At 40.3% G+C, this 26,379-nt stretch overlaps 2 protein-coding genes across 5 annotated transcripts in view; one reads left to right on the top strand and one right to left on the bottom strand.

Annotated features, from left to right (window-relative positions):
* Positions 1 to 1,093: 1,093 nt before the first annotated feature.
* Positions 1,094 to 7,569, bottom strand: LOC115379915 (claudin-10-like). The gene is made up of 6 exons (XM_030080883.1): positions 7,405 to 7,569; positions 4,278 to 4,497; positions 1,728 to 1,889; positions 1,559 to 1,640; positions 1,359 to 1,463; positions 1,094 to 1,250 (listed from the first exon to the last, which is right to left on the bottom strand). Exons 1-6 carry the CDS (start codon positions 7,567 to 7,569, stop codon positions 1,094 to 1,096), a joined length of 891 nt encoding a protein of 296 aa, XP_029936743.1.
* Positions 7,570 to 9,790: 2,221 nt separating this feature from the next.
* Positions 9,791 to 26,379, top strand: part of LOC115379575 (multidrug resistance-associated protein 4-like) — a 36,891-nt gene continuing 20,302 nt past the window's right edge. For 3 of the 4 annotated variants that reach the window (XR_003930259.1, XM_030080292.1, XM_030080293.1), the window contains exons 1-20: positions 9,791 to 10,040; positions 10,786 to 10,896; positions 11,110 to 11,230; positions 11,347 to 11,571; positions 12,605 to 12,694; positions 12,814 to 12,977; positions 13,095 to 13,220; positions 14,211 to 14,460; positions 14,988 to 15,095; positions 15,242 to 15,331; positions 16,118 to 16,309; positions 16,489 to 16,583; positions 16,663 to 16,749; positions 16,859 to 16,955; positions 17,449 to 17,670; positions 18,240 to 18,371; positions 18,538 to 18,575; positions 18,868 to 18,962; positions 19,386 to 19,532; positions 25,466 to 25,545. Coding sequence is in view for 3 of the 4 variants with exons in the window: in XM_030080292.1 (XP_029936152.1) it covers positions 9,967 to 10,040; positions 10,786 to 10,896; positions 11,110 to 11,230; positions 11,347 to 11,571; positions 12,605 to 12,694; positions 12,814 to 12,977; positions 13,095 to 13,220; positions 14,211 to 14,460; positions 14,988 to 15,095; positions 15,242 to 15,331; positions 16,118 to 16,309; positions 16,489 to 16,583; positions 16,663 to 16,749; positions 16,859 to 16,955; positions 17,449 to 17,670; positions 18,240 to 18,371; positions 18,538 to 18,575; positions 18,868 to 18,962; positions 19,386 to 19,532; positions 25,466 to 25,545 (2,544 nt within the window). In the remaining variant the exon portion in view is untranslated. The remainder of the gene's footprint in view (positions 10,041 to 10,785; positions 10,897 to 11,109; positions 11,231 to 11,346; positions 11,572 to 12,604; positions 12,695 to 12,813; positions 12,978 to 13,094; positions 13,221 to 14,210; positions 14,461 to 14,987; positions 15,096 to 15,241; positions 15,332 to 16,117; positions 16,310 to 16,488; positions 16,584 to 16,662; positions 16,750 to 16,858; positions 16,956 to 17,448; positions 17,671 to 18,239; positions 18,372 to 18,537; positions 18,576 to 18,867; positions 18,963 to 19,385; positions 19,533 to 25,465; positions 25,546 to 26,379) is intronic. The other variant, XM_030080291.1, reaches the window with a different exon arrangement.

Below are 26,379 nucleotides of genomic sequence, written 5' to 3' on the forward strand. Positions count from 1 at the left end.
TATTCTACACCACTTCTTGCTGCCTTTTGCTAGGAAAGGTTCACATCAGATTTACATCCATGGTAAATGCATTTAATATACTGTATAATAAACCGCATTGCTTCAGTGACTTGAAATAATTTTCGACCCCTACATCATATCATATTACTGGGGTGAAATCCCTGAAAAGTTAAACGAGGCACACTGTGAATCACCACAAGAGAATACAAAACAACTGGAAACTGTTGCCTTCTCCTCGACCTGCAAGAATACACTCTGTCCTTTCCCCACCCCCATGAATATTAACAGGGAAATGACATCACCTGTACATCAAATAATGACGCACAAAGCAGAACCTGCTGCATATTGAAACTTGTCATTTTATTTCTATTCACAAACTGTGCAAGCATTTATAAAACACACCCAGGTCCCATAATTACACATAATAATTTCCCACAGTACTTAGTGAGAAATACACAATGAGATAGTACACAGTGTAGCCCCAGTTGGCCCTCCCAGAGTTTGCATATTACAAAATCATAGTTAATGATTATGTCATGGAAAACAAGCTCATCCGTGTTAGACATGGTTTTAAATGCTGACATTACAGATTAACAGCATCAGTGGGTGGCTTACAGATGAAGCCAGAAAGATAAAGTAAATGTCTTATTCAGTAGTACACACTTTTTTACGGTACACAACAACATAAATGTAGAAAATAATAATAGAAAAAAAATGAAAAGATTTTGTACCAAATTTATTGAACATTAATAAAGAACATTGTTGCTTGTCTGTAAGAATGACATAATCGTTACATAATGTTCAATATACAATAATATCTAGGACTGTGAAATATAAATATGGAAGACAGTTGTCACATTTGGAGAAATATAATATCCCAAGATCAGACAGTAAACTGTATCATGCGCCTTTCAAATGTTAACCTCGGAACAAACATGTAAAATTGTTTGAAGTGTTACTGCTGGTGAGCCTCCACAAGCCAACATCAGTAAATCCTATTGATGTTGTTCATTTCACACCGTACAACTTTGACAAACATGTCTTCAGGAGTCATCGTAATCTTTTGATAGAAAGTGTTTTCTGTCAGCATCCCTCACACATATACATTTTTATCAAAGTGCTGCATTCTGGAGGAGCTGCTGTACTCTGGAGGAGGCCTCTGGTTTACAGACTTTGCTTGCCCTCTTGGGTAGGAAGAGATATGAGAATGGGAGGTAGCACCCTTGTAGATATAGCCCGCCTGACTATGACTGCAAGGAAACACAATAAAAAAAATAATCTTCACAAAACAAGGACCTACATAAATCCAGAAAACTGATACACAAGGTGAGGTTTTCTTTGTGATCACTCATACAAACCTTTTGGTACAAGAACCAGCAATGGAGAAGCAGAACAAACCACCTCCAAGAATACAGAGGATTGATCCTCCCCAGCCGATAAACAGAGCAGCTCCCAGCTCATACCTGGAGTCACAGAATGAGACAATGAAACATTACATAGCCCACTGAGTCATTGTAAGGCCTACTGGCTGGCTCTATAGGTCAAATATGTGTCTCACTTCTGTGCGATAAACATGGGGTCGAAAAACTCTGTCGTTATCTGGTGAGCATAGAGGGAGCATGCAGAGAGTGAGCAGAGGCCTGAGTGGAATAAGAAAAAAGAATGTAATGTTAGAATGACAGAAAAATGCTGTTTCACTGATGATTCTAGCTCACCTTTGTACTTACCACTAAGAATGAAATTCACACCAGCAAAGCAGGCTATCCTGGCTTTGTTTACATCAGTTCCTCCAATTTTAGTGCATTTCATTCCTACAAGGGCAAATATGGCACCAAAGAAACCCAGACAGATGGCTGCAATCATCAATCCCCTGCAAGCCTGGATGTACCCTGCAAGAACAAAATATGGAGATCAACTTACAGTCAGGTAGACTTGTTATGTTCAGTGATTTTTGCACTGATTCTCTGTGATTTTGCATTTCCTGTACTCTCCCATTTTCACATCCTGGTGACTCATACAAGGTCAGTGACTATGCGGGTGACAAATTTACACCCAAATTCTGAAGGACAATTTGTCAGCAGTAACTATAATTGTTTTTAAGTTCCTTGTGGTATAGCGGTGACAGCACTGACGTGACACTGATGTGATTTAGAGGCAAATATTACCTTGGTGGTTAACTCCAGAAACTAGTCAACCATGGTAGAAACAGCCTGCGGCTCCCAGTAAATCTCATTTATAGCCACCATGTCCTGAGAACCACAGCTAAACATTGACATATTTGGAGGTAAATGAGTTGTTTCTGACTTGCATTTTGCCTCAGGCGTCAAGATATCTATTAGCTTTAGAAGGTACTGAGCACCAATGAGCATCAACCTGAATTCTTTGACAAAACTTGCATGCATACGTGGGGTCAAAAATGACCCTGGAGGTGTTTTTTTTTGCAATATCTTAGTCATTTTAAATTTTTATCATTTAATCTTCCATGTATTCCTTAAATAGGTTGTCTTTGACATGAGGCCATTTGGATTTGTATCTAACTGTTATATTTTTTAAGTAATTGCATTTTTTTTTATATCAATACCCCACTCTTCCATACGTGGGGTCAAAAATGACCCCAAGCATTTTCTATGGAATTTCAAGGGTTAACCCTAGGAACCTTTGATTTTTATCAACTGTGAATGTCAGGTATACATTTAGTGTTGATGCACACATCTAATGCCATCAGTCTCACCACCCTGAAGGTTATTTTTACACAGCAACATACATGTAAGTATTATCAGCATTTTTATACCTCAGAATATATATATGATGACTGGAAGGTAACCCACACCTACCAACCTACATCACTGAAGCTATGGGAAGGTGTAGAATGACAAAAGCTGCAATCCAGACACAGGAGAGAAGTAGACAGGGCCAGCAGAAGAGACAGAGGTGTAAGATGTGTCCAAGAAACAAAGATCGCAAAGCCAGCTATAGTGTTGGAAATGCAGTGACCGTATGTGCAGCGCTCATAGCCACAAGCAAGTAGTTTGTAACAGCTGCTCACAGTGAGAAGAGAGAATCCCAGTGGACGTGCATAGACAGACGGACACACAAACAATGAATGTTGACGTTTTGATAGCTGCATTGATAGCAATATTTTGATCAAATGGAAGAAGGTGATAAATCAGGGCTACTCAACTTAAGATGGCTCAGGGGCCACTCAGCAAAATTCAGCTCCAAGGGCCGCAAGCTAAAAACGTCTGTCCTGTTTTGGACGTTTAAAAAATAATTTTGTCACAGCCTACATGACTAGTCTAAAAATGAATGAAACATACAGAAAACAGCTACATTTCCATCCAAGGCCAAACCTCACTGAATAAAAGATTGTCATGCAATGATTAATGATGAAATGATCAGGTTACAACAAAATGAGGCTTTATTCACAAAATGATTAGATAGAATCATAATATTTTTATTATATGATAGTGGCGGGCCACATAAAAATGACGTACAGGCTGCATGTGGCCCCTGGGCCATGGGTTGAGTAGCCCTGTGATTAATGAACATGTAAAACATGAAATTATTCTTGTGTTGACCAAAATAGAATAAGAATCATTATTTTAAAACCAAAATGAAGAAATATTGCATTAAACACATTGTTTCTAATAGGGATAATTTTTGGATGTTTACTTTTTTTGACCTATTTAAAATATGTTTTTTGATAAAATGTTTATTAAAAGTGATAAATGGACATGTCAAACATGAAATAATTCTTTTGTTGACTAAAACACAATAAAAATCATCATCTTTAACCAAAATGAAAGACATTTCTGAAGTTTACAGTGTAAAACCCATTCATTTCAATTGGGGTAATTTTTGACCCCACTCATGGAAGAGTGTAGGGTTTGGTGAGCCATGCATCTAAGGGTTAAGGACGAGGGCATTGTGGATGAACCAGTATTAACTGTATTTTATGTCTTTTGGAGACTGGAGATGTAAATTAGCTATTATAACGTCTCTGAGTTTTATATATTTGTACATGATCAGCGATGATATACCGGTAAATGCAATAAAATTTGATATATGTTCAAATCACCAAGATAACCGTTGCATGATGAGTAGCTGATTTAGAGTTATGACACATTCAACATAAAAACAGCCAAAAATCAGCATGGTCAAACAAACGCTTACTCTCAGCCTGTTAGAACAGCTAATAAAACAAGGCAGACTAGATTTTGGGTACACTGAAATAGTACAACAGTTGCCAAGCATTATTGGAAAGAAAAAGAGCTGACCATCCAACGCCAGCATTGAGGGGAAGTCTTTGCAGTTGGATACTCCCGTTGAATCACTGGCACAGGCCTTCCATAAGTTGGACCATATCATGGTTGTGGTGATGACTGTTCCGTCGAGGGATGACACCTTCCAGTAATCCAGCGGCAAGATGCAAGATTCTAGCACCCAACCCATAGTGGTCAAAGTGAAAGCAAGGATCTCTGTAACCATGCTACTCATGTTGCACGGACAGCTCCTCAACCCTGCTCTTTAAGTTGGTGGAGAATTCAGAATTGATGAATGGTTCCCCCGGACAGAAAGCTTTGTGGAAAAGGCAGCCTGACTCCACACTGGGGGAGTTAAATGGGTAAACTGGGATTAATAGTTAATGTGTTGTGGGCTGTTATAATCTGTGGGGAGGGGTTTGGCCTCAAAAACAACACAGGGAATCAGTGGTCTATGTACTGTAGCTTCCTCCACACTTTCACCTCATACACGTCACTGAGACTCAGTATGATAGGTGGTGAGCAAGGCGCTGGGCAGGGGGGATCCAAAGGTCTGGAGGTAGATGTGTCACAGTGACGTCACTTATGACGTTTCATGTAATAAGAAGCAACTGCATGTACAATATGTGTGTATGTGTATGTGTAAGTGTCTGTGCTTGTTATTTTATTTGATTTTGTTAGTTTATTTGTCAGAGACAATGAAAAAAAATATTTTAACAAATTACAGTAACATGATGCAAATGTGTTGCCTACAGGTTTTCTAGCCTAGGCTAATTTGTGTCTCCTGTCTCTGGTTAGGCTTTTCTTTTCAAAAATGGTCATAACATCATCATTACCAAAATTACATGTTAAATTGAGCGCATAAAAAAATAGTGACATTCTAATACATGTGACATTATCATACAGAAATTACAGAAGTACATAAATGTATATATGTGTGTGTGTTTTTATACATGCATTTGTGCTCTGAGTTTTATGTGTGAAATCAGACAACTCAGATGGGAGGAAACACACACACACACACACACACACAAAGGGAGCATGTGTGTTTAGAAGAAGATAACTTCCTCCCAAAAAGTTGTCACCTATGATTAACACGTTCCAAGAGTGTGTATGCATGTGTGTGTGTGTGTGTGTGTGTGAGCGAACAACTTTTTGAGGAGCCTAAAATAGCTCAGTAGAGATAACTTATTAACAGCATGTCACTGAAAACTGTGCGATGTCTCAGTGATGAAGAGGAACTAATTTGTGCCACATGGCTGAGGAAGGTATGAATACAAAATCGTTTTCATGATGTCACAGAATTTAAAAAAAAGAAAAAAAAAAGAAGAAGAAAAAAAAAAAAACACATAGGAAACACACCCATGTTAGGAAATTCATTGAATCATTATAAACTGAGTTAGAGCCCCATCTGGTGGTGATACATAAACATGACTAGTCGTTGCCTTGACATCACCATTAGATGGAGCTGACAATCTCAAAGCACTCCATTGCATCCTATTTACAGAAAAGGATTCATAACAACAGCCTAAGTGGAAAACAAATTAATTAAGCAAGAGGAATTTATAGGAAAATATAATATTCCTGTCACACTCAATTAGGTTGGTTGATTTGGTGTGGTTGTTAAAGCAATAACTTATGGTATTATGTCTTAATCCCAAAGCAAGAACCTTGATAACAATGTTCTTGTTGTTTATGGTATCTCCACTCTGGATAAATAGTATCATAACTAATTTGTTAGAAATTATAACAGGGCAAATTGCTCCAGCAAACACACACATACCTTCTGGAACAGAAAAACAACAACAACAACAACAACAACAACAACAACAACAAAACCCGCAGCACAACATAAGATTGTTCACTGTCAATAAACCCCCCCTCTCCAACTATAAACATGTTTTTCAGTGAGTGTGTATTGGAAACTATAGAATATGTTTTTTTTTTTTTTTTTTTTTTAAGAATATATTAATGTAGCACTGGTTTGAACTGATGTGTAAAAAGGACCTATTTCATTATTTCGGCAATAATAATAAAAAATTCATTAAAATCTGTATATCTGATATGTTGCAGTATAAGCCATAATTAAAATATCACCACACTATGCAGATCCCAGTGGAACAGCTGACATACAGGTTGCATCAAGGGTTTAACAACATTTTCTTTTTTGATTTAACTGTGTAATAAATTGGATAAGATTTTCTCACTCTCTTATTATTGCACCCACCCTTTACAAATGTTAACTGGTGATGTTCTCCTTTATACATCTGTGACTCAGACACACTCAGTTTGATTATTTCCTTCTAAGGATTACACATTTGCCACAGCTAACACATACACCATCACCTCGAACACAAACCAATATCATCAAATGTTCAGACATTTCTTTCTAGGGTAATGCCGTATTTCCAGTTTCCACAGGTTTGAACAATATTGAATGATATTGTCAAATGATATTGTATGTTATCAAGCAATGCAGTCACTTTCATCTGTATTCATGCATAGATGATGCAAGAAAAAAAAACATGAATTCTTGACAAGTAATTATAAAACTCTTCTGTATCTGATAAAAATAAAGAAAGCCTGCGAGAGAACATCATAAAGTATTGTTAAGCAACACTGGTAAATAATCCAGTCCTGAACTAAATTTAAGTTATTTTCTACATCATGTCGTTGGTATAATCAATTATAACAGATATAAGATAATGATAGCTAAGTGATGATAACATGAAAGCAAGTCTAATTTGAAAGGTTTTGCTACTTGAAACACTCAAAATAAGAGACTGGAAAAGATAATAACAAATTAGGATTTTTTTTATTTAAAGGAAAGCAGATAACCTGTTGATATGCTGACAAAATGATAACACGCTGCCAGGCTGTGTGCTCTATGTTGTAGAGTTATTAATAATGAACATCAAATAAAGACTCTTTTTCAAAATACCCGTAGATATGTTCAGTTTTAAAATGAAATCCTAACATCCTGGTCGCTCAGGTTTTTACCCTGACCCTGAGCCTGGATGTAAACAAAGTTTCTGAGGGCCTACCACCAGTGTGTCAGCATGCCATGTTTGTCTCTGTTTCGTCTCGACTTACCTTCTAGCTTGAGGATGGTATGATGTGGCCTGCAGTGCAAGGCTCCAATAGCATTCCCAGCACAGTTGTTCCACAGACCCTGCAGCACCCATGTTGCTGTGATGACTGAAGATGCCCTGCTGGTGGCCCTCCACTCGTTGGACACCGTGGCACCGATGGTGGCACCGAGGCCGGCAAGGCCGCCGAGGAGAGCCACAATCTGCACGCCTGACATTTGGTGGTTCAAAATCTATATGTATACTGTCTTTCAGCTGATTCAAGAAAATGACAAAAAAATCAAGTCGCCTCAGGCAAGCAAATTACACTGCAGACATGTGTTTCACTGAGATGATTTACATAAAGGACATCTTGCCTTGTTCTCTTTAGTGGGAATGGGTGGACAGCGGGGGCTGAAAGTAAAATAGTAAAGGAAGCCTGCACTGACGGTTAGTCATTAAATTACAGGAAGCTCCTTTTGAAAGGGCCCCTTCAGCTTATTTTGTCTTTTTTGTGCTCCAGTTTTGGTCTGGGAGTAAGGTCAAGTATCACATTAACATGAAAAATAATAAAGGTGTAATCAGTAAACCTAAAAGACTATGAGCAATGTGGCAAAGTCCAGTTGCTGGTTTAACTATTTCTGCACACAATATTTAGCAAGTAGTAAAGCCAAATGTTGTTCATCATGGTCTTTGTTCTGTAGATGTAGCCATGTTTGAATTTATCAATTAAATAGTGCCAGTAATGATCAGAAATTTAACCTTTAAATTAAACCTTTTACATTAAATTAAACCTTTAAATTTACAGTTTAACTTAAAAAAAAAAAAAAAAAATCTGATGAAATTCACAATATGGCACAAAATATTTAATTTTAGATCTTGCTCATGAACCACTGTAAGAGGTAAATTGAATATGGAAGAGAATAGGGATTTGACTTCATACTTTATGTGATAAAGTATTAATTTGCCAAATGTGCAAATCTACATCTGCAATCCCACTGAAAAGCTGAATGTACTACTGATGAAAGATATTTGATAAAACTCCCGCATATATTTGAATAACCTTTAAAAAATCACATAAACTGAAGCAAGATGCTGTTCATAATTGGGCGGGCCAAAGGATAAGACTGTATCCCAAAGAGTCACATGTAAAAAGGTCAAGGACCCCACTAAATATGAGATGGTTCATCCCAAAGGGCCACCATTTAATATAATTTTGAAAGATTTGGAGATTATTTGGTACAGAACAAATGTTTCTGCGCTGTAAGGTATCACTCGAGAGGGCAAGACACCAGTCATTCCTAAACCACTGCCTCGTTGCCACTGTCCACTCTATCTTTGGGGGAACACCCTTCCAAGAACCCCACTTAGGAAACCACTGGCTTATAGTGCACGGCGCACTTGAACTTTTCACCAAATATTTGCCTTCATCTGCTCTGAAATCTGCCCTCTCTTCTTGTGTACATGGGCCTTTCAGAGTGTTCAAGGGGGTCGCCAGTAAATATGAATTAATTCAGTGTATAATGACAGAATGCATCAGGAAGGATGGCTATTTTGTTCACTGGATGTGATGTTACCTCACCTCCCCATATAAGAAAAAATTATTTATGTTCACTACTGTACTGGTGCCTTTCTGTGGTTTTCAATGTGGGGTCCTTGAGGGGCTTCCAGCAAAAAGAGGAATAATTTGAACTGAATTCACTAGAAACTGTAAACATTCCTGGTTCCTGGAGGTACCGAGGTCAAAATGGAAACTCAGAGGGGACAGAGCTTTTTCAATTGCCGCTCCGAAACTGTGGAACGAGCTACCCCTCCGCATCAGACAGGCCTCCACACTGTCCATTTTTGAAAAAAACCCATTTCTATTCCTTGGCTTTCAACCCCGCATGAGACTCCGCTTCTGTTTTAGTGTTTTGTTTTATTTATTGTTTTTATTTGTTTGTGTTTGTTTTAATTTACTTTTAATTGTTTTATTCTCTTTATTAAATTGTTTTATTGTTTTATATTGTTTTAAAAACAATAAAAACAATAAACAATTATTCTAATATTTATTTTCCTGTTATTGCCTATTTTTGTACAGCACTTTGTTCCAGCTGTGGTTGTTTTAAAGGGCTTTATAAATAAAGTTGAGTTGAGTTGAGTTGAGTTGAGTAATAAGTTTAACATGTTATTTTAGTCTTTCAGTATTGAAGTAGGCCTATGACACCTTAGACAATTTAATACTTAAACAAAATATATTTTCCTGGCAAACCTCTAGGACAATATGACTTCAGATAGGGATTAAGAAAGTCAAACTGATTGTCTGGAATTGGAATATGAAAAAGTTTGAGGACCCCCTGTCAGACAGATATGCCTGTGTGAGGGGTCGTTGAGATGAGGTTTGGGCAGTGATGGAGGGTCCTGCCAGCCAATCCGCAGGCTGAGGGCGGGACCACGCGGCACTCATCTGACAGCCGAGCCGGCTGCGGGCGCCCCATGTGGTAATCCTCTCGTGCATGTCGGTAGGTGTGATACTGACAGACTTGGTAGTTTACCGCAAATGTTCAGATAGCGTTGCCTTCTCTTAGTCTTTATCGATATCCCTGTGCCACATAGCCCGCAGAGGTCGTTTCCAGGTTGTTTTCAGTGTGAGGGGCATGGAAGGTCTGCGGAGGGAGGCGAGGGATAATCCGTCGGCTACAGCTAATCTCCTCTCCAAGATTTTCTTCTGGTAAGGAAAGCAGCCCGCAGTGACAGACAGCCGTGTTTGACATTAAATGAATGGAAAAGTTCTCCTGTGTGACAGTTAGTGGCCATTCATGACAGGATGCCTGAATGTGGTAGCAGGTAGCCGCTGAGCATCCTTGGAGAAATCCCACTGTCTTGACTCGGAGGAGAGAGCAAGACACAGCTAAGACCCCCTGGAGCAAACTGTTTTGATGTTGTTTCCATATATTTGCAAATTACACATATTTGCGAACAGGCTTAACGGTTTTTAATTGGACAATTTACAAGTTGCCTTGACAAAATATTAGACAATGTAGCCTGTCATTCTGTACACTTAAGACCTGCCATCTGGCTGTAATAAAAAATAACAAAACAAAACTCTATATCCTCCAGTCTGGGCTATAAACTGGATTATTTCATTTAATTTGAATAGCTGTGGCATCTCGTAATGCATGCAAAATAACCACTGAAAGCAAAGTGAACCATTGCTTTTCTGCTTCTCTATGAAATGAAGTAGGAGGCTAGGAGCCACACAGTGCTATCCTCAAACAGTGTCTCTGGTTCAAATTTCCCTCCTGAAGCTACATAGAAAGCTTGACGCCTTAGTCGCCTGTACATTATCTTTGTAAACCTTTGTAAATTACTCTTGAACTACAAACAGCAAGACCTAAATATCATGTCTTATTGTAATAATTTTCTTTACAGACCTAAACATCTAAACGACTGAAAACACTTTTCCTTATTTCTAGCTGGCTGAATCCCTTGTTCAGAATTGGCTACAAGAGGACGTTAGAGGAAGATGACATGTATAAAGTTTTGCCAGAGGATGGGTCTAAAAGGCTCGGGCAGGAACTACAGTGGTAGGAGAAATGAATGCTTAATGTCTTTCTTCATTAGCTGATTTTTCATCAGCATTTCAGTGACTTTATTTATTGCCTGCCTTTCCTGTCTCTTTTTAATGGTTTTGATGGTTTCTTGTGACTCACCATTATTTTATGATTGAGAGTGATATTGCTTACTGTAATTTAATGTAATACGCCCCCTTTCTTTTCACTTCTGCATCCTTTTCAAAGGTATTGGGACCGGGAGGTTCAGAGGGCAGCCAAAGATGTGCGCACACCCAAACTCACCAAAGCTCTTATTCAGTGCTACTGGAGGTCGTACTCACTCTTTGGAATATTCACTGTTATCGAGGTAAGGTGCAGTGTCACAAGTAAACCACACAGCTTCTAGAGAGCAAACCTGTATTCATCCTCCTGTTTTGTTTTAAAGCAGCACATCCACATGTGATTTGTCCCATTTTCCATCAGGAAACCATCAAAGTCATTCAGCCACTGCTGCTTGGGAAACTGATAGAGTTCTTTGAGAGTTATGACCCCAACAACAAGGCGGCAGTCTATGAGGCCTATGGCTATGCTGCAGGCATTTCTCTGTCCACCACCTTCCTGGCTGTGCTTCACCATCTCTATTTCTACCACGTCCAGAGAGCAGGCATGAAGATTCGAGTGGCCATGTGTCACATGATCTATCAGAAGGTCAGTCATCATGAGTTATTTTTATCTGTATAAAATCATCTGCTTTGCATTCTCACTTTCTTGTGTTACACAATTTTGCAAATGTGATGATTTACATGTGCGAGGTTAACATGATTTAAAGGAATAGTTCACAAAATAAAAATATCAGCAATCCCTCATGTCAGTCAAAACACTGTTTGTGTTCTGTGGGCATACAAACCAAAAGAACTAAAGTGACCTGATCCTTTTTCTTTAAAGTTACAAAAGGGTAAAAGTAACCTAAAAAAAAAAAAAACTGTTGTGCAGCACAATCAAGTGTTGTGAAACCAAATGAGTGTGCTTTGGGTCCAAAAGTCCGTGATTTACAGCATTAGCCTATTTCCTGGATTTTCTGCACATATGGAGCTCTGGTCGCCCACAGGCATGTGGTGGGAAAGGTTTGCTGATTTCATGTGCTACTTGTAAGCTCCTGCTTCTGAGTTGTACAGTCATAAATACAAGTTGTTATGTATTCAACTACTTTTCAGTCAGAAATAACATGACTGGTTAAAACGTAGCTTGCAGTGTTGACTGTATTCAAAACTGAGTGTTACGTTTGCACCCACAGTACACTTGCGTGACTTCAGAAAGCTTGCGTTATCGTACATAGACTGCTCAGTGACTCCAAACAGCTTTTATGGTCTTTTTTTTGTTGACATTTTTGGAACGCTATAGAACCAGGACCTGGCCACATCTTTCTGCTCCACTTTCCACAATGTCTGGCAATGGATCTATGAGCCTTCTAAGTCCGTCGGTTTTGGATGAAAAACCAAGACACTCATTTTTTTCTTTACAATCTATTTTACTACGATTGACACTTAGCTATGTTCTCAGGTTTGTCCATATAGACATTGTTTATTTGGTTTGCTATTCATCCATGCTAGTTGGCAGCTTTACTATGAAGTCCAGCAACTGGAATACCAAATAGTATTTTGACTGATATGAGTATTGGTAGATGATGACCAAATTTTAAATTCTGGATGAACTATTCCTTTAACATCTTTGCTCTGCAAAGGCTCTCTGTCTTAACAGCACAGCATTGGCCAAAACTACCACAGGACAAATTGTGAACCTCTTATCCAATGATGTCAACAGATTTGATGAGGTAATAACCAGAAAAGTAGCAATTTCTATTTTTAATGTATGTTTCATATGGGATTTGCTCATTACATGATACTGGTTGCACCTCAGCAACACACTGCACCTCTTATCACTTTCTTACAGGTAACCTTATATTTGCACTTTTTGTGGGTTGGTCCTCTACAAGCAGCAGCTGTGATATTATTGTTGCTGTATGTGATTGGCCCATCATGCCTTGCGGGCATGACTGTCCTTGTCATCCTGATGGCAGTCCAGACCATGTTTGGACGCTTGTTCTCCTCTCTCAGGTGTGTGGCCATACACCAAATTTATCAAACAGGGGTGAAAGCTGTTTTACTTTTATAAAATATCTGCGTCTCGTGTTGTATTGGTACTTTTATTATAAATTTTCTCCACCATTTTAGGGCCCAAACAGCAGCTTTAACAGACGACAGAATACGCACCATGAATGAAGTCATCTCTGGAATCCGCATTATAAAGATGTATGGATGGGAGAGGCCTTTCTCTGCAATGGTGGATGAGGTCAGAAGGTAGATCACGTTTCGTGTTGATTCAGCAATTCCTCTTCATATCTACTTAATAACAGCTCTGGTGAGTTTGTATAGCAATCATGATAATGGATTGTTCTTATCTAATTAAGTTGCAGTAATAGAACATGCTGTAACTGATGACAGCATTCATGTATATGACGTGAACACACTGCACGTTGCAACACACTGTCTATTCATTAATTCACAAAAATGACAATTTCTTATGTACATACAACTACTTTCTCTTGCATCATTACCTTAGTCCCTCACTTTGCAGGAAGTGCTGTGCAGGAAAAATGGTTGTGCATGGAGTCTGCAGTTTGTCTCTATCTACATTTACATTGCCCATTAAGTCTGGTCTGGAGACTTCATCGGTAAAATTTCACTTATGAATGGGCTCTGGCACTGTTAGCCGGCTTTTACTCCATATATTTGCAGGTACTATCAGTTGTAAAGCGTTACATTCAATTCAGCCTATGTTTCAATTCTAATCTGCTGTAAGCGAAAGGCCACACTCTGCATGGTAATGTCAAGAGAGTGGTGCTGTGTTTAACAAGTGTGTCATACAATAAATGAATGGGAAAGAATTCTGCAGGGAGTATGAAACTAACACAAGAAGTATGAAAACCTTAGGCATTATATTAAATTGATACCCTGTTAAATAGATATTCCTTTCATCTAGTTAATCATCACAAAAATGGTTACATTTTAATTAAGGTTAAATGATATCATGATCATTGACTTGCCTCAGTGTGATATACTTTTTCCACTTGAGAAAGTACTGCTGCTGTATTCTGTATTACAATTGCATTATAAATCACAAAACAAAAACTGTTTTTTTTTGTGTTGGCCTTCCACTGAACTGACACTGTATAAACCTGTTTATGTTATAATGGCAGTGGTAGCATAATTGATATTGAGGATCTGGCAAAATAGTATGTTTCCTACACACTCTGGTATTTTCTATCAACATATTCCATTATTGTGCAGGAAGGAGATTTCTAAAATCATGAAGAGCTCTTACCTGCGTGCGCTGAACATGGCATCATTCTTTGTGGCCAGCAAGATCATCATCTTCATCACCCTGTGCATCTACGCCCTGACAGGGAACAGGCTGTCGGTTAGCAGAGTGTTTGTGGCTGTCTCCCTCTATGGGGCAGTCAGACTCACCATCGCCCTCTTCTTTCCCTCTGCCATAGAGAAGGTCTCTGAGGCTCTCATCAGCATTCGCAGGATTAAAGTAAGCCAGCCTTGTAGGAAAAAATGTGTGAAGGAAAAAATGTGTCAGCCTTGTGTTCATTTCACAGACGCTGTCTATTGCTTTTGAGACAGTGTGATAGGACTAGCCCTACTTGATTATGACAAAAATCATGATTAGGATTATTTTGATCAGTACTGAGGTCACAGTTATTTAACATGATTACTCATTGATTGGAAACATCATGCATCTATTAAAGTTAAAAACAAAAACTTGTCTTTTTAACAGTGATTTTCTTTGAATTTTAAATATAAATGTGCCACAGCCTGGCTGAGAGTGAGTTTGAGCTTTTAGGGAGGAGTGAAAGTGCACCACTGCAAAGCAAAGAGGTGTGCTGAATTTACAACACAAGACAAAACAGGAGCACCATTGCAAAACTGAATGCAGCGTAATAATCATTTTATCTCGATTATGTTGTTTTCAAAATTGTCCAAAGTCAAAATTGTAATTGAAAATCAAATTGGATTCATTGTCTAGCCCTACAGTGTGACTGTGATTCTTCCTCTCAGAATTTTCTTCTTCTGGATGAAGTTGCGCCTCAACATCTGGGGCTTCCTGTGGCAGAAAAGAAGGAGTGTATGGTGAAGATTCAGGACTTAATTTGCTACTGGGATAAGGTGAGGATTATTATAGGCAGCATATACTTGCCCCTCCACTTTATCTTAAGTGTAGATGAAGGCCATTTCAACATGAATGAGCACTAAGTTTAATTTCTTTGTGAAAGTATGTTTACTTATTTACTCACTCTTTATTTTGCTTACAGATGCTAGATGCTCCTACTCTGCAGAACGTATCTTTCACAGTGAGGTCAGAGCAGCTCCTGGCAGTCATCGGACCTGTTGGAGCTGGGAAGGTCAGATGTAATGTCGATGGTACATTAAGAAACTCAATATATGACAGCAGGGCTTGGTGATATGGACTAAATCACATATAGCGATATCTTTGACTCAATATGTCAATATTGTGATGATACTGTAGGGATGACCATACTTTGCTTAGTTATTTGTTAGATTTGATTTGTGCTAAACAGTCATAAGTAATGTGAATATGATGACCAAGCAGGTGGGGGCAAATAACAAATTATCATCAACAATCTTATAATTTCACAAATTACATCACTTTACTGTAGCATGGCCTTTAAAACCAGGAAAAGTCAACACTTACACCCTATCATGATATTACAACATTCAAAATCTCATACAGTGCCCAGCCTGATATCACGATATTGATGTAAAATCGAGATATCACCCAGCCCTAGATTACAGTGATGGATAGTTAATATTGGCAGATTCTGTTAGACACAATATTTACCACATGTTATACTATGGTGTGACATGGATTCCATGCTGTCATTGTCCTGTAGGAATTTACCCCCTGATCAGTGCTTGTATGTTGCAAACTTGACCTCAAAAAGGTATTCAAGGGTCAACCCTCCCATTCTCTTCCCTTCCTTTAGTCTTTCAAGTCAGTCATGGTATAATTTCACATATGGCATGATAGCGTTGTTCTTGTTAGCAGGTAGCTGAGTCACTCTGAACTGAAATGCCAGTAAAGACAGTTTCCTTCATATGTTTGTGACAAACAACAACAGACTAAGTTGTTTCTTGAAGTTTAAATTTTTGTTATTTGTGTTGATCAGTCCTCTCTCCTGAGCACCATCCTCGGAGAGCTGAGCCAGGAAAAGGGTGTAGTCAAAGTCAAAGGAGAGCTGACCTACACCTCCCAGCAGCCCTGGATTTTACCTGGTACGATCCGAAGCAACATCCTTTTTGGCAAAGAGTTCAACCCACAGAAGTATGATAGAGTTCTGAGAGCCTGCGCCCTCAAGAGAGTGAGAATCACATCGAGTCATATGTTCTTAATTATTGCATGCCTTGCCACACTTATTTTAACTAGGTAGTCTAAGCAACGTTTTTGCATGTCCAGCTGGTAGCGTACATGAAGGTAGTGTTTGCTGTGTGAATGTGAATGACTCCCCGTGGTAAGTGTTGGCAGTGGGACCCTGTTTAGGACATGGACCTCCTGCCAGATGGCGACTTGGCGGTGATCGGGGACAGAGGCGCCAACCTCAGTGGAGGACAGAAGGCAAGGGTCAGCTTAGCCAGGTGTGCAGAATACCTGTACAGTAATGCATGTTTTCTTTGGTGCCAGTCACAGTCACCTCAGTGTGTTTGTGTTTTTTAGGGCAGTGTATCAGGACGCAGACATATACCTGTTGGATGACCCACTCAGTGCCGTGGACGCTGAGGTTGGCAGGCACCTTTTTGAAGAGTATGTTTTGTTACTTTAAATTAACACATCGCTATTACTTTTCTTTCTTGTTAACATTATGTGAACAACTTGCCATCTCTAGAAACTCAAATCAATGTCTATTCCTCAGGTGCATTTGTGGACTATTGAAGGAGAAACCTCGCATCCTGGTTACTCATCAGCTACAGTATCTGAAGGCTGCAGATCAAATTGTTGTCTTAAAGGAGGTATTTGTCTGCTTACTTGTGTGTTTGTGTGTGTGTTTTAAAGTGTCTTTTCCTGGTTTTAAAGGCTGTATTACAAAGAAGGTATGCAGATTTAGTTTTTCTATTATTTCCTTCGACCTGCTTGGTCATTATGTCCATATTACTAATGATTACTTATCAATGCATCAATGCTTGTGTTTAAATATCTATAAAACCACCGATAGTCATTCTTGTAATATCACAATATCAATATCAAGGTATTTGGTCGAAGGTATCGTGATATTTGATTTTGTCAGTGTCACTCAGCTTTAGTTAGTGGCAGTTGGCAATGGTGAGTTTTGGTTGCTTGACTATATTGTCAAGGAATGATGTTGAATAAACACTTAACTAAGATAATTTATGCACTTTGTCTGAAGAGATGGGAAGTTGACACATATAACTAAGGAATTTTGATGACGTGTGTGTGTGTGTGCATGTGTCTGTTCGTGTAGTTATGTCTCTCTCTCATCATCAGGGTCAGATGGTGGCGTTGGGAACCTACAGTGAGTTGCAGAGCTCGGGCGTGGACTTCACCTCCCTGCTGAAGGAGGAGGAGGAGCAGGAGGAGGAGAGGCCTGTCACAACTCCCCTCCCTGGCTGTCTGACTCTCTCCTCCCGTGCCTGCTCTGAGGGCTCCATGCGGTCCCTGTCCTCCTCTCGCTACTCTGTAATGGACGGAGCAAAGCAGCATCCTGTGGTAGGCATATTCCAAAAATTCAAGCAAACAAAATCTGCCCTGGTTAGATCCAACTTGCTCTTTTCTGTAGTGCACACCTTTGTATGAGATCCTTAGTTTCCTCGTCTCACACACTGAATAATCTTCATTACTAAAAAAAAAAAAAAAAAAAAAAAACAACACACGGTAAAAACCTGAAGTCAAAATCCCAGTGTGCAAAATACTATAGCAACTGAAAGAAATATTTTATTTGTATTTTTTGCTCTATTTTTGACTGATGTAATGCTGTTCCACAAAAACTAGTAACCGTTTTTTTGGGAGTGTATGGGGATCCGGGAAGCACTAATACTGAATAAATACATTTCTTTCAATAACATAAATATTCCTCAGTGGTTCCAAACTTTTGAATTGTAGTGTAAAGCTATCATCGTTTACTTACTTGATGGAAGTGTAATTGCAGGAAAGAGGCATGTTGTGCATTTAGCCAGTCACCAGAGGGCAGCAGGTACTCACATCTTCCCCGCTGCTCATCTGTAAACCATCTGAAGCCTTACTGGGCGGTTTGCATGGACTGTGGTGTATATCTGCAGGCAGAGCAGCCCATGGAGGAGGAAAGCCGCTCAGAGGGGAAGATTGGCCTGTGCCTGTATGTGCAATACTTCAGAGCAGGAGCTAACTTCCTGGTCCTCTTGATCCTCATACTCCTCAATATCATAGCTCATGTGAGTTCATTTTCTCCTCCACACCTTTATGCTGTATTTGGTCTAGACAAACCTGAAAAAAAAATGACCTGTCACTTTTAGAAGAAAAAAACAACAATGCACATTATCTTCTGTGACACGCTAACAATTAAAATGCTATAATACGTTCTCTTTGTTTTTTATTTAGATTGCATATGTTCTACAGGACTGGTGGCTTGCTTACTGGTGAGATTTTATTTTTACACACTGTGAAATTTAACATTTTTTTTGTAGGCTAAAACTAATTTTCCCAGAATGGACTTGATTGATAGTATTTATGGAAGAAGACTGAGAAGACTGAACCCAACTGATGATGTTTTTGTTGGCGCTATCTGTTGCTTGTTGAAACTGTCCTTGTGCCTCAGTTTAGGGACGATCACATTTTGTATTGCACCTCCATCTTGCAGCTTTCTTTATTTGATGGCTGTTGTGTTTATTTGTCCTTGTGGCTTTTGATTCCTTTGTGGCTGACTTGCAGGGCCTCTGAACAAGAGCACATCAATGCGACACAGCGCCTCAATGGCAGCTTCCCCCAGCAGCTGGACCTTGACCTGTACCTAGGTGTTTACGCAGGTGAAGCTCATTGAGTGCACACCGTTTTTTTTTGTGTAACGTTGAGACTCTGAATACGCCAGGCATTCACTGAACACATCCACAGTTCTTTGGCTGTATCCCAAGGCCTTCAAGGCCCAGTGTCTGTACGTGGGCCTCAGCTGTACAGGGAGATAGAGGTGCTTTTCTTGTTCTCTGCTGTTGGATTGCTCTGATTGTCTTCCCGTGACTCCTAACCTTTTCACTCTTCCAGCATCTGTATTCACAGTGATAGATCAATGTTAAAGAAAAATTAACCATTGAGTGAGCAATTGAAGTAGAATATATCTGTTCTTGTATTTCTTTTATATGTTTAACAATGGGACCTTAAGTGCACAGCTGACCTTCTTGGAACAGACGTACGGAAAGCATTGTGGGCTGCTGATGGATGTGTATCTTTGTCAGGTTTAACAGCCGCCTCGATAGTGTTTGGCTTCCTGCGCAGCTTGGTCTTCTTTAATGTCCTGGTGAGTTCAGCCCAGACGCTGCACAACAGCATGTTTAACGCCATCCTCCGGACGCCGGTGCGCTTCTTCGATATCAATCCTATCGGTAAGAGCCCCACCTCCACGTCCAGCTCTCATGGAAAAAGTTTATCCTTTATAAATCCGCAACTTATTTTCAAGCTGATGCCAGGAGTGATCACGCTATGAAATATTCAATTTCAAATATCTATTTTTTAGATTCAGTGGGAGTTGCCGGTGTAGGTACTGTTGTAACATCTCACCACTAGAGAGCAGACTGTTACTTACCTATGTCAGGTTTTGTCCCACTTCACATACATCATTACGCCTGTCCCTGAAACTCTACAGTTTTCCATTGTACTCCAAGAAGGTAGAATATAGTGAATACTTAAAAATGTTCAAAAGTTAATTTTTTTTTGGTAGCAAATTATTTTTCCAAATCAGAGATTTCATTGCAGTATTTAATAAGCATAATAAGACAACATGTTATTTTAAGTGTTTATTTTATTGTTCTGTAAATATAATTGTGATATAATCAATGTGAGCTAATTATTATGAGCTAATATATTTTAATGGCTGTAACTCTGAACCTTTTTATAAGGCGTGTGCTGTTTGTTTGCCACCACTACAGAGTTTATGGGTTGAAAAGCAGACTGTGTATGAACTGGCATGCTTCAAACCGCTCCTGGGAATTAGAGTCTGTGTACCCAAGAGGCCAATTCAGTCAAAAACCCATGAGAAATTACTTAATATTTAGCCTTAATGTCTTTGAAAATGAGTGAAGACAGCGCTATCTATTTACCGTCAGCCAGAACAAAAAAAGCAAACAGTGATATTGAATGAATACTGTTTGAATTAGATCTTGGACAGTGTTGTGTTTGGACTACAGAGCTGGGTAAATACAGGCATATTTGTCTTGTGAGCTGTATCAGAAATCTTTGATTATTTCATTAGCTTTGTAGGCCGTAGCTGTTGGGTCAATGGAGTGGGCAGATGGACATGATCTTAAAAGTGAGCAAACACTACAAATAAGTCTGCCTTCACTGAGGCAGAGCTGGCCGCTTATCTCCAGGAGTGTTTCACAATACTGTTTTCTTTTTTCTTTTTTTTTTTTTAAGACACCAGTTAAATACAGTACATATTTCAAAATCTATTTCAATTTGTTTTATTGTTTAGATAAAAAAAAATAAAAATATACCCCATATTCTTTTCTCTGTTATTCTGTGGTATAATTTTTTATTAGGTGAGTTGATGTCAGTGCCATCTGTCATTCATACCCAAAGTCAACTGTCAAGTGGCCCACTTTGAGAACTTTAATTTTTCTAGAGCATTGTTCACCTGTCAGCGGATAATTACTCAGCCTAATCTCTTCATAGTGACATGCATGTACAACACAATCAGCTCGGGTGGGAATTCTCAACAAGAAGGAAACTTGTTTCTGTATAATGAGTCATAATAAGCTGCTAACACAAGTCTAAATATGATTAGAGGGTGTTCAGTAGCTTGTGGTTTCTACTGGCATTAGAGGTGGGTGTACCGACAAAGCTTTCTTTTGCAAAGCTGTGTTTGGAGCAAACACCACAGGTCTTAATCTCCATGTTTTGTTTTTATCGCTGCTCTTGTGTTGCGTATTGGCCTACCTGATGGCTTATCTGGGTGTGCCGGCCTTGGTAATCTACACACAGGAGGAGAACAAACACTTTGAATAATGTAATAATCTGTTTAATAGCGCAGTAAAGGAGAGGCTTAACAGACACTGCTATCTGATTGCTGTTGTGCTGCTATCAGTAACCATTGTATGACCAGTCCAGTCATTACAGTTTGGCCTTAAGGCTGGCAAACAGTGCTGTGTGTCTGACTGGATTTATAGACAACTGTCTAAAAGACTGCGTCTTTGTGCTTTGTCCAGTCAACACTAGATTAAGTGTGAACATGACCTTTTTAAAAAAAAGAAGAAGGAAAAAAAGAAAGTAAAATATAGATAAAAAGTTCTGTCTTATTTTCATTGTTTTGAAAGGTTTTCACTTAGCTTCTCCCACTCTGTATTTTTCATCACTTGAATGAAACCTAACAGAATAGACCAGAACAAAGACAGCTGTTATCAGCACTGATGCTGTCAGTTCTGGTGTTTTCCATTATTCCTATATTGCTTTCTTTCTTATTGTTTTGCCTTGCTCTTCGAGATTTTTCTTTCACTGTACAATAAGTGCTATTTCTGTGAGTTGTTACCATAAGTATGAGTGATGCATTTGTAATTGTGCGTCTGTGTGTTGTAAAGGATTTGACAACTGTTTACAAGTGTAAGTGATAGGTGTGCTGCTGCTGAACAGGCCTTATGTTTGATAGCTGTTGGCTCCTGTCTTTCTCCAAGTTAAAGGTTACCATTTCAAGCGTCACTGCACAAAGGTCTTATTTGTTATTCTTTGAATGTGGTTTATAACAATGGAGCACCACAGTGGTGAATTATGATTGACGGTGAGGTATTGTAGCTCTCCTGTATCAGACTTTGAATGCCTTTGCGCAATTTGAAAGTAAAACTTGTGTCTGTGTTATCTTTTATACTGTGTAAAGGTAGTTGACTTCAGTTAGTGATTTTGGTGATTACAGACGTGCATTTTGGAATAATAGTTTTACGCTACCTAGATGATGTTGATAGCAACGTGGACTGTTTTTTCATCCTCCATCATATTAATTTATATAACTCATTATGTTCAAGTTGCTCAATTTCAGGAATATGAACGGTCTTATTACAACTGTTCATCCTAATGTGATCCAGTTAGAGCAGCACAGACAGCATTGGATGTGTTGAGCTGATGTTGATCCCTGTAATTTAGTGTCATTGAGTGGGCTAATCCCCTCAGAGACTGCAGGCCAGGGCTTCAGCTCATCAGCACAGTCAAGAAGTGGAGTCCCAGTCAACACACACACACACATGCATGCACAAATGCAGGCACACACACAGATGCAAATGCGCAAACACACATACACCTCTAACTTTGCTCTTTCACGCCAGCATAGTGGGCCATCTCAGTGCTGGGTGTCACTCAGGTGCTGTTGACGCAGGGAACATTAGATCGTCTGTAGTCAGTGATGTCAGATTCTAATTGTGTCTACAGAGGCAATGTTTTCAATGTCTATATTTCAGCTCTGGGATGCAAGAGTGTTAAGAGCGAAGTGGTGGAAGTAATGCAGAGAGGATGATGATATCGAAGTGTGTAAATTGAATGTGGAGATGGAGCCGTGTGTGTGTGTGCAGTATGGCTGATAGGGCTCCCCCTCGCTCTGCACTTCCACTATTTAATTGCATGAAAGGGAAGGAGAGGAGATTGCAGGAGCCTGGCGGTGTGAGCGGAGAGAATGGATTTAGAATGTATTAGTATTGGCAGCAAGGCGCCAGCGGTGGGAGGCTGCCCCAGGCCCCTGGGCCCTTCATGGAAGTGCAGGTGAGCTGTGCCACCTCCAGCCTTGGCAGCCCCCTCCCCAATATTCCTCCATTATCGCTCCTGCCTCACTGAAAGGCCCCACCAACTGTAGTAGGGCCCACACATGGAGTGGCTCAGAGTCGTCCCCTTATCTTGATGTTTACAGGGAACAGCGATTTGCCACACGCCCTGTTCCAGCCGGACCCCACTGTTCCACTTCTTTAACTGTGATTGGGGGCCCTGCTCACCTAATATCTCCACCTAAGGGGCCACCTTGGTTGGGAGGGCTTGATATTTCCTCAGCCTGAAAAAGTGGTGCAAATCACCCCTGGAGTCTTAAACCATGAGAAATTGTTTGATACTAATGCAGCTGATATCCTGAAACGTCTATACCCCTCTCTACACAATAGGTGATATTGTTGACAACCACCCGTAGTGATTGAAGCCATTGTCCCACGCCGATCTTACCTCATAGGCATTTCCATGCAGTGAATGTCTTTGTGTAACTGCATCACTGTAATGTATCCCCTCTATAGTCTGCAAAAGAAGGAGAAGGGTCTTTACTTCATCCCTGCTGAAACTCTGTTAACTGAGCTGCTTGTCAAACAGCTGATAGTTGACTGATGTTCTCTGTTCTAACACCCTCTAACCATGGTATGATGTAACCACGAGAAACCTAGCCTTTTCTTGTTGGCATTGTTTGCCAGATACGCATGAATTTGGGTCATCTATGGCTTAGACAGTAAAATTACATAAAATATTATTGGATCTTCCATAAACACAGTTTGACAAGTCCTCCCCCCTTCTGCCCCCCCACCCCCCGGTCTCCAGACTAAAGCAGGGAGATTCTAGTGACAATAACACCAGTATAGTAGCAGCACTACCCCCTTGCTTGAACCCTCCCCTCAGGATGTCTGCATGCTAAAGGGGCACTCACACTGTGAATAAGATTAGTCTGCCTCCAAGTGTACAACATGCTTACGCCACTTGACTTTGAATCAGTACTGATTTGGAGCATTGCTGGGTTGTTGCGGGGAATAATGCTCTGGCTGGGTTTATGCAATGGCTGTTATGGGGAACCCGGCCTCGTCTGCATGCATGTTTTTAGGCGGGAGCGGCATTTTGGATAAAGCTGTAAGCTGCTTACGGCCGTGGAGAGAGGTGATTACAGAGCCCACCTCCGTAGGACTCACTGGGAGCCGGGAAGGCAACTTTTAGGTCAGCGCTGCCCGACTCCACCACGCCTCCAGAGTACCATAGTGCCACTTTCTGCCAGCGTACCGCCCAGCCATTCCTTCTTGCAGTTCCTCTCCAAGGCCCATCCTGTTTCCTGGCCTATGCTGGGGGCCTAGATAAACTCATCTGCATGCTTGTACAGTCAGTTTCACTGCATCGGGGTTGAACCCTAAATGTGCGAGCGCTGCTTTGTTTTCATGCTCCTTAGACAGATAGAATTGTTTGCTTAGTGAAGTGTCACAATGAGAGATAGTGGGTTGTTTAAGTATGAAACATTAAGACACCACTACAGACGGCATTTAGATAGAAAGAACATAGCAGACTACACATCCACAGCTTGGGTCTTTTAACTTGAGCTCAGCTCTGGTAGCAGTGATGTTGGCACTGTTCTCTGATGGGTTTTTGTCTGTCGCTGAGAGTCTGAAGCCTTCCTTCAGGCCTAGAGATAGAGAAAGCTTTTCTGTCTTGCCTGCCTTAAGGTGCTGTGGTGTGAGGATTGGCTATCACTGACCCTGCAGTAAACAGTGTGTGAAAGCAGCTGGAGTGTAATCTTGTGTGCTGTGGGATCAGAATAGGGGAGCAAAGTTTCTAAAGGAGCAACAATAAAAGGCGGCTAGAGCACCTGCAGAGTCTCGGCCCAAATAATGAGCACCTGAGCAGATTGGAGGCAACTCAATTAACGTCACTGACACTGCCAGTCAGGATAGAAAGGCAGGTACGCGGCTTCTGTTGCCCCTTTGTTCACAAACAAAAGGTTCCCTCATGTATTCAGCCTAGAGTAGGGCAGTCTTTATGAAATGCAAGACAAATAATGATTCATTGTTTACTCTAGATAGGCCTCTCTGTTTTTCCATCTGATATCGCACTCAGCATATAGGCTTTGTGCTATTAATACAGAGGAGACATGGGTAACTGTTACTCAATAGTCCAGTGGGCCTCTACAGGGAAATAAAAATATCTTGTGTCATCTGGGGGCAGATTAGCTAATGGATAAACATATCTGACATATTGACTTAGTTTTATTCTTACAAACTCAAGTTAGGGCTATTTTAGGTGAGATTTGAGTGAAGATTTGCATGAATACAAATTATGAATTAGATGTGGCACAGTGTTTTTTCCTTTTTTCAATTATTTGCTTCTTTTACATGGAAAAAAAAAATACACCACATCACTACATTACACTGTTTTTCACTTTTTTCCCTATGTGGACAAATCTCTCACTTAATGACATTAAAACCAAAATAATAAAAAAAAAATAATCTGCTTCAGAGGTTGTGATCATTCCTCCATACACAGATCTAATGTAATCCAATCCAATCTAACCAGTTATCCTCAGTTTTCTCTCTGTTGTGTTGTTCCCTAGGAAGAATCCTCAACAGGTTTTCTAAGGACATTGGTCACCTGGACTCACTGCTCCCATGGACGTTTGTGGACTTTATCCAGGTGAGTCTCACCTCGGCAGGTTTGGTCGCTGCCGCTGCAGCATGGGGAGGCCATTTCATGCCTGGCTAAGCCTGCTTTGTGGTCCGGGTCCCCTAATCTGGAAACAATTACTGTAGGATTACCCGCCAGCGCGGCCCAGCGCCTGCACAGATTTAATAAAAGTGTCTGCACATAGGTTGAGGGCGTGGCTCCCACAGTGTGGCACAACAGAAGCGGCATCTCCAGAGAATGTGTACAGAGACTAAGCAAGTGATTGGGAGAGAGAAAGGTACCAAAGAGGAAATAATGGCCACAGGACGATGGGTCCGATGTAGAGGGAAGCAGTGGGGGAGCAGGAAGAGGATGACAAGGATGATCTGTTGAGTGGCAAAGAGAAGAAGTGTGAGCAGCAGGCATGCAATGCAGTGGAGAGAGGTGCTGTAAGCATGGTGGAGGGGGAAGGGGACAGGTCAGTTGAAACAGCTCCAGAGCGGGACTTGCCCCTTGCAGCACCATTCACCTAATACTCCAGCATATTAAAGGCCCGGTCGCCAAGGGCCACCCTGATGCACAGCCAGGTTAGGTTACCAAATGCCACCATGCCACTGCGATGGCCATATCCCACGAAAGCCTGCGGAGATGAGCCAGCTCATGCACCTAGCACCACAAAGAAGGGAATGTTCGCTGCACAATTCGAGGTAGAGGAGCAGGCGTGGCTCCTTGGTTTGGGCTAAAGAATAGAACAAAGGCGCGCTGAAAACGAATCCCCCCTCCACAATGCCTGAGTGATGTTTGTGGCAGATACCCATCTCACAGGAGACAAAAGCCATCTTAAATGCTGAAAGCACAAAAGAT

The sequence above is a fragment of the Myripristis murdjan genome, chromosome 21 (assembly GCF_902150065.1).
Source record: "Myripristis murdjan chromosome 21, fMyrMur1.1, whole genome shotgun sequence".
Lineage (NCBI taxonomy): Eukaryota > Metazoa > Chordata > Actinopteri > Holocentriformes > Holocentridae > Myripristis > Myripristis murdjan.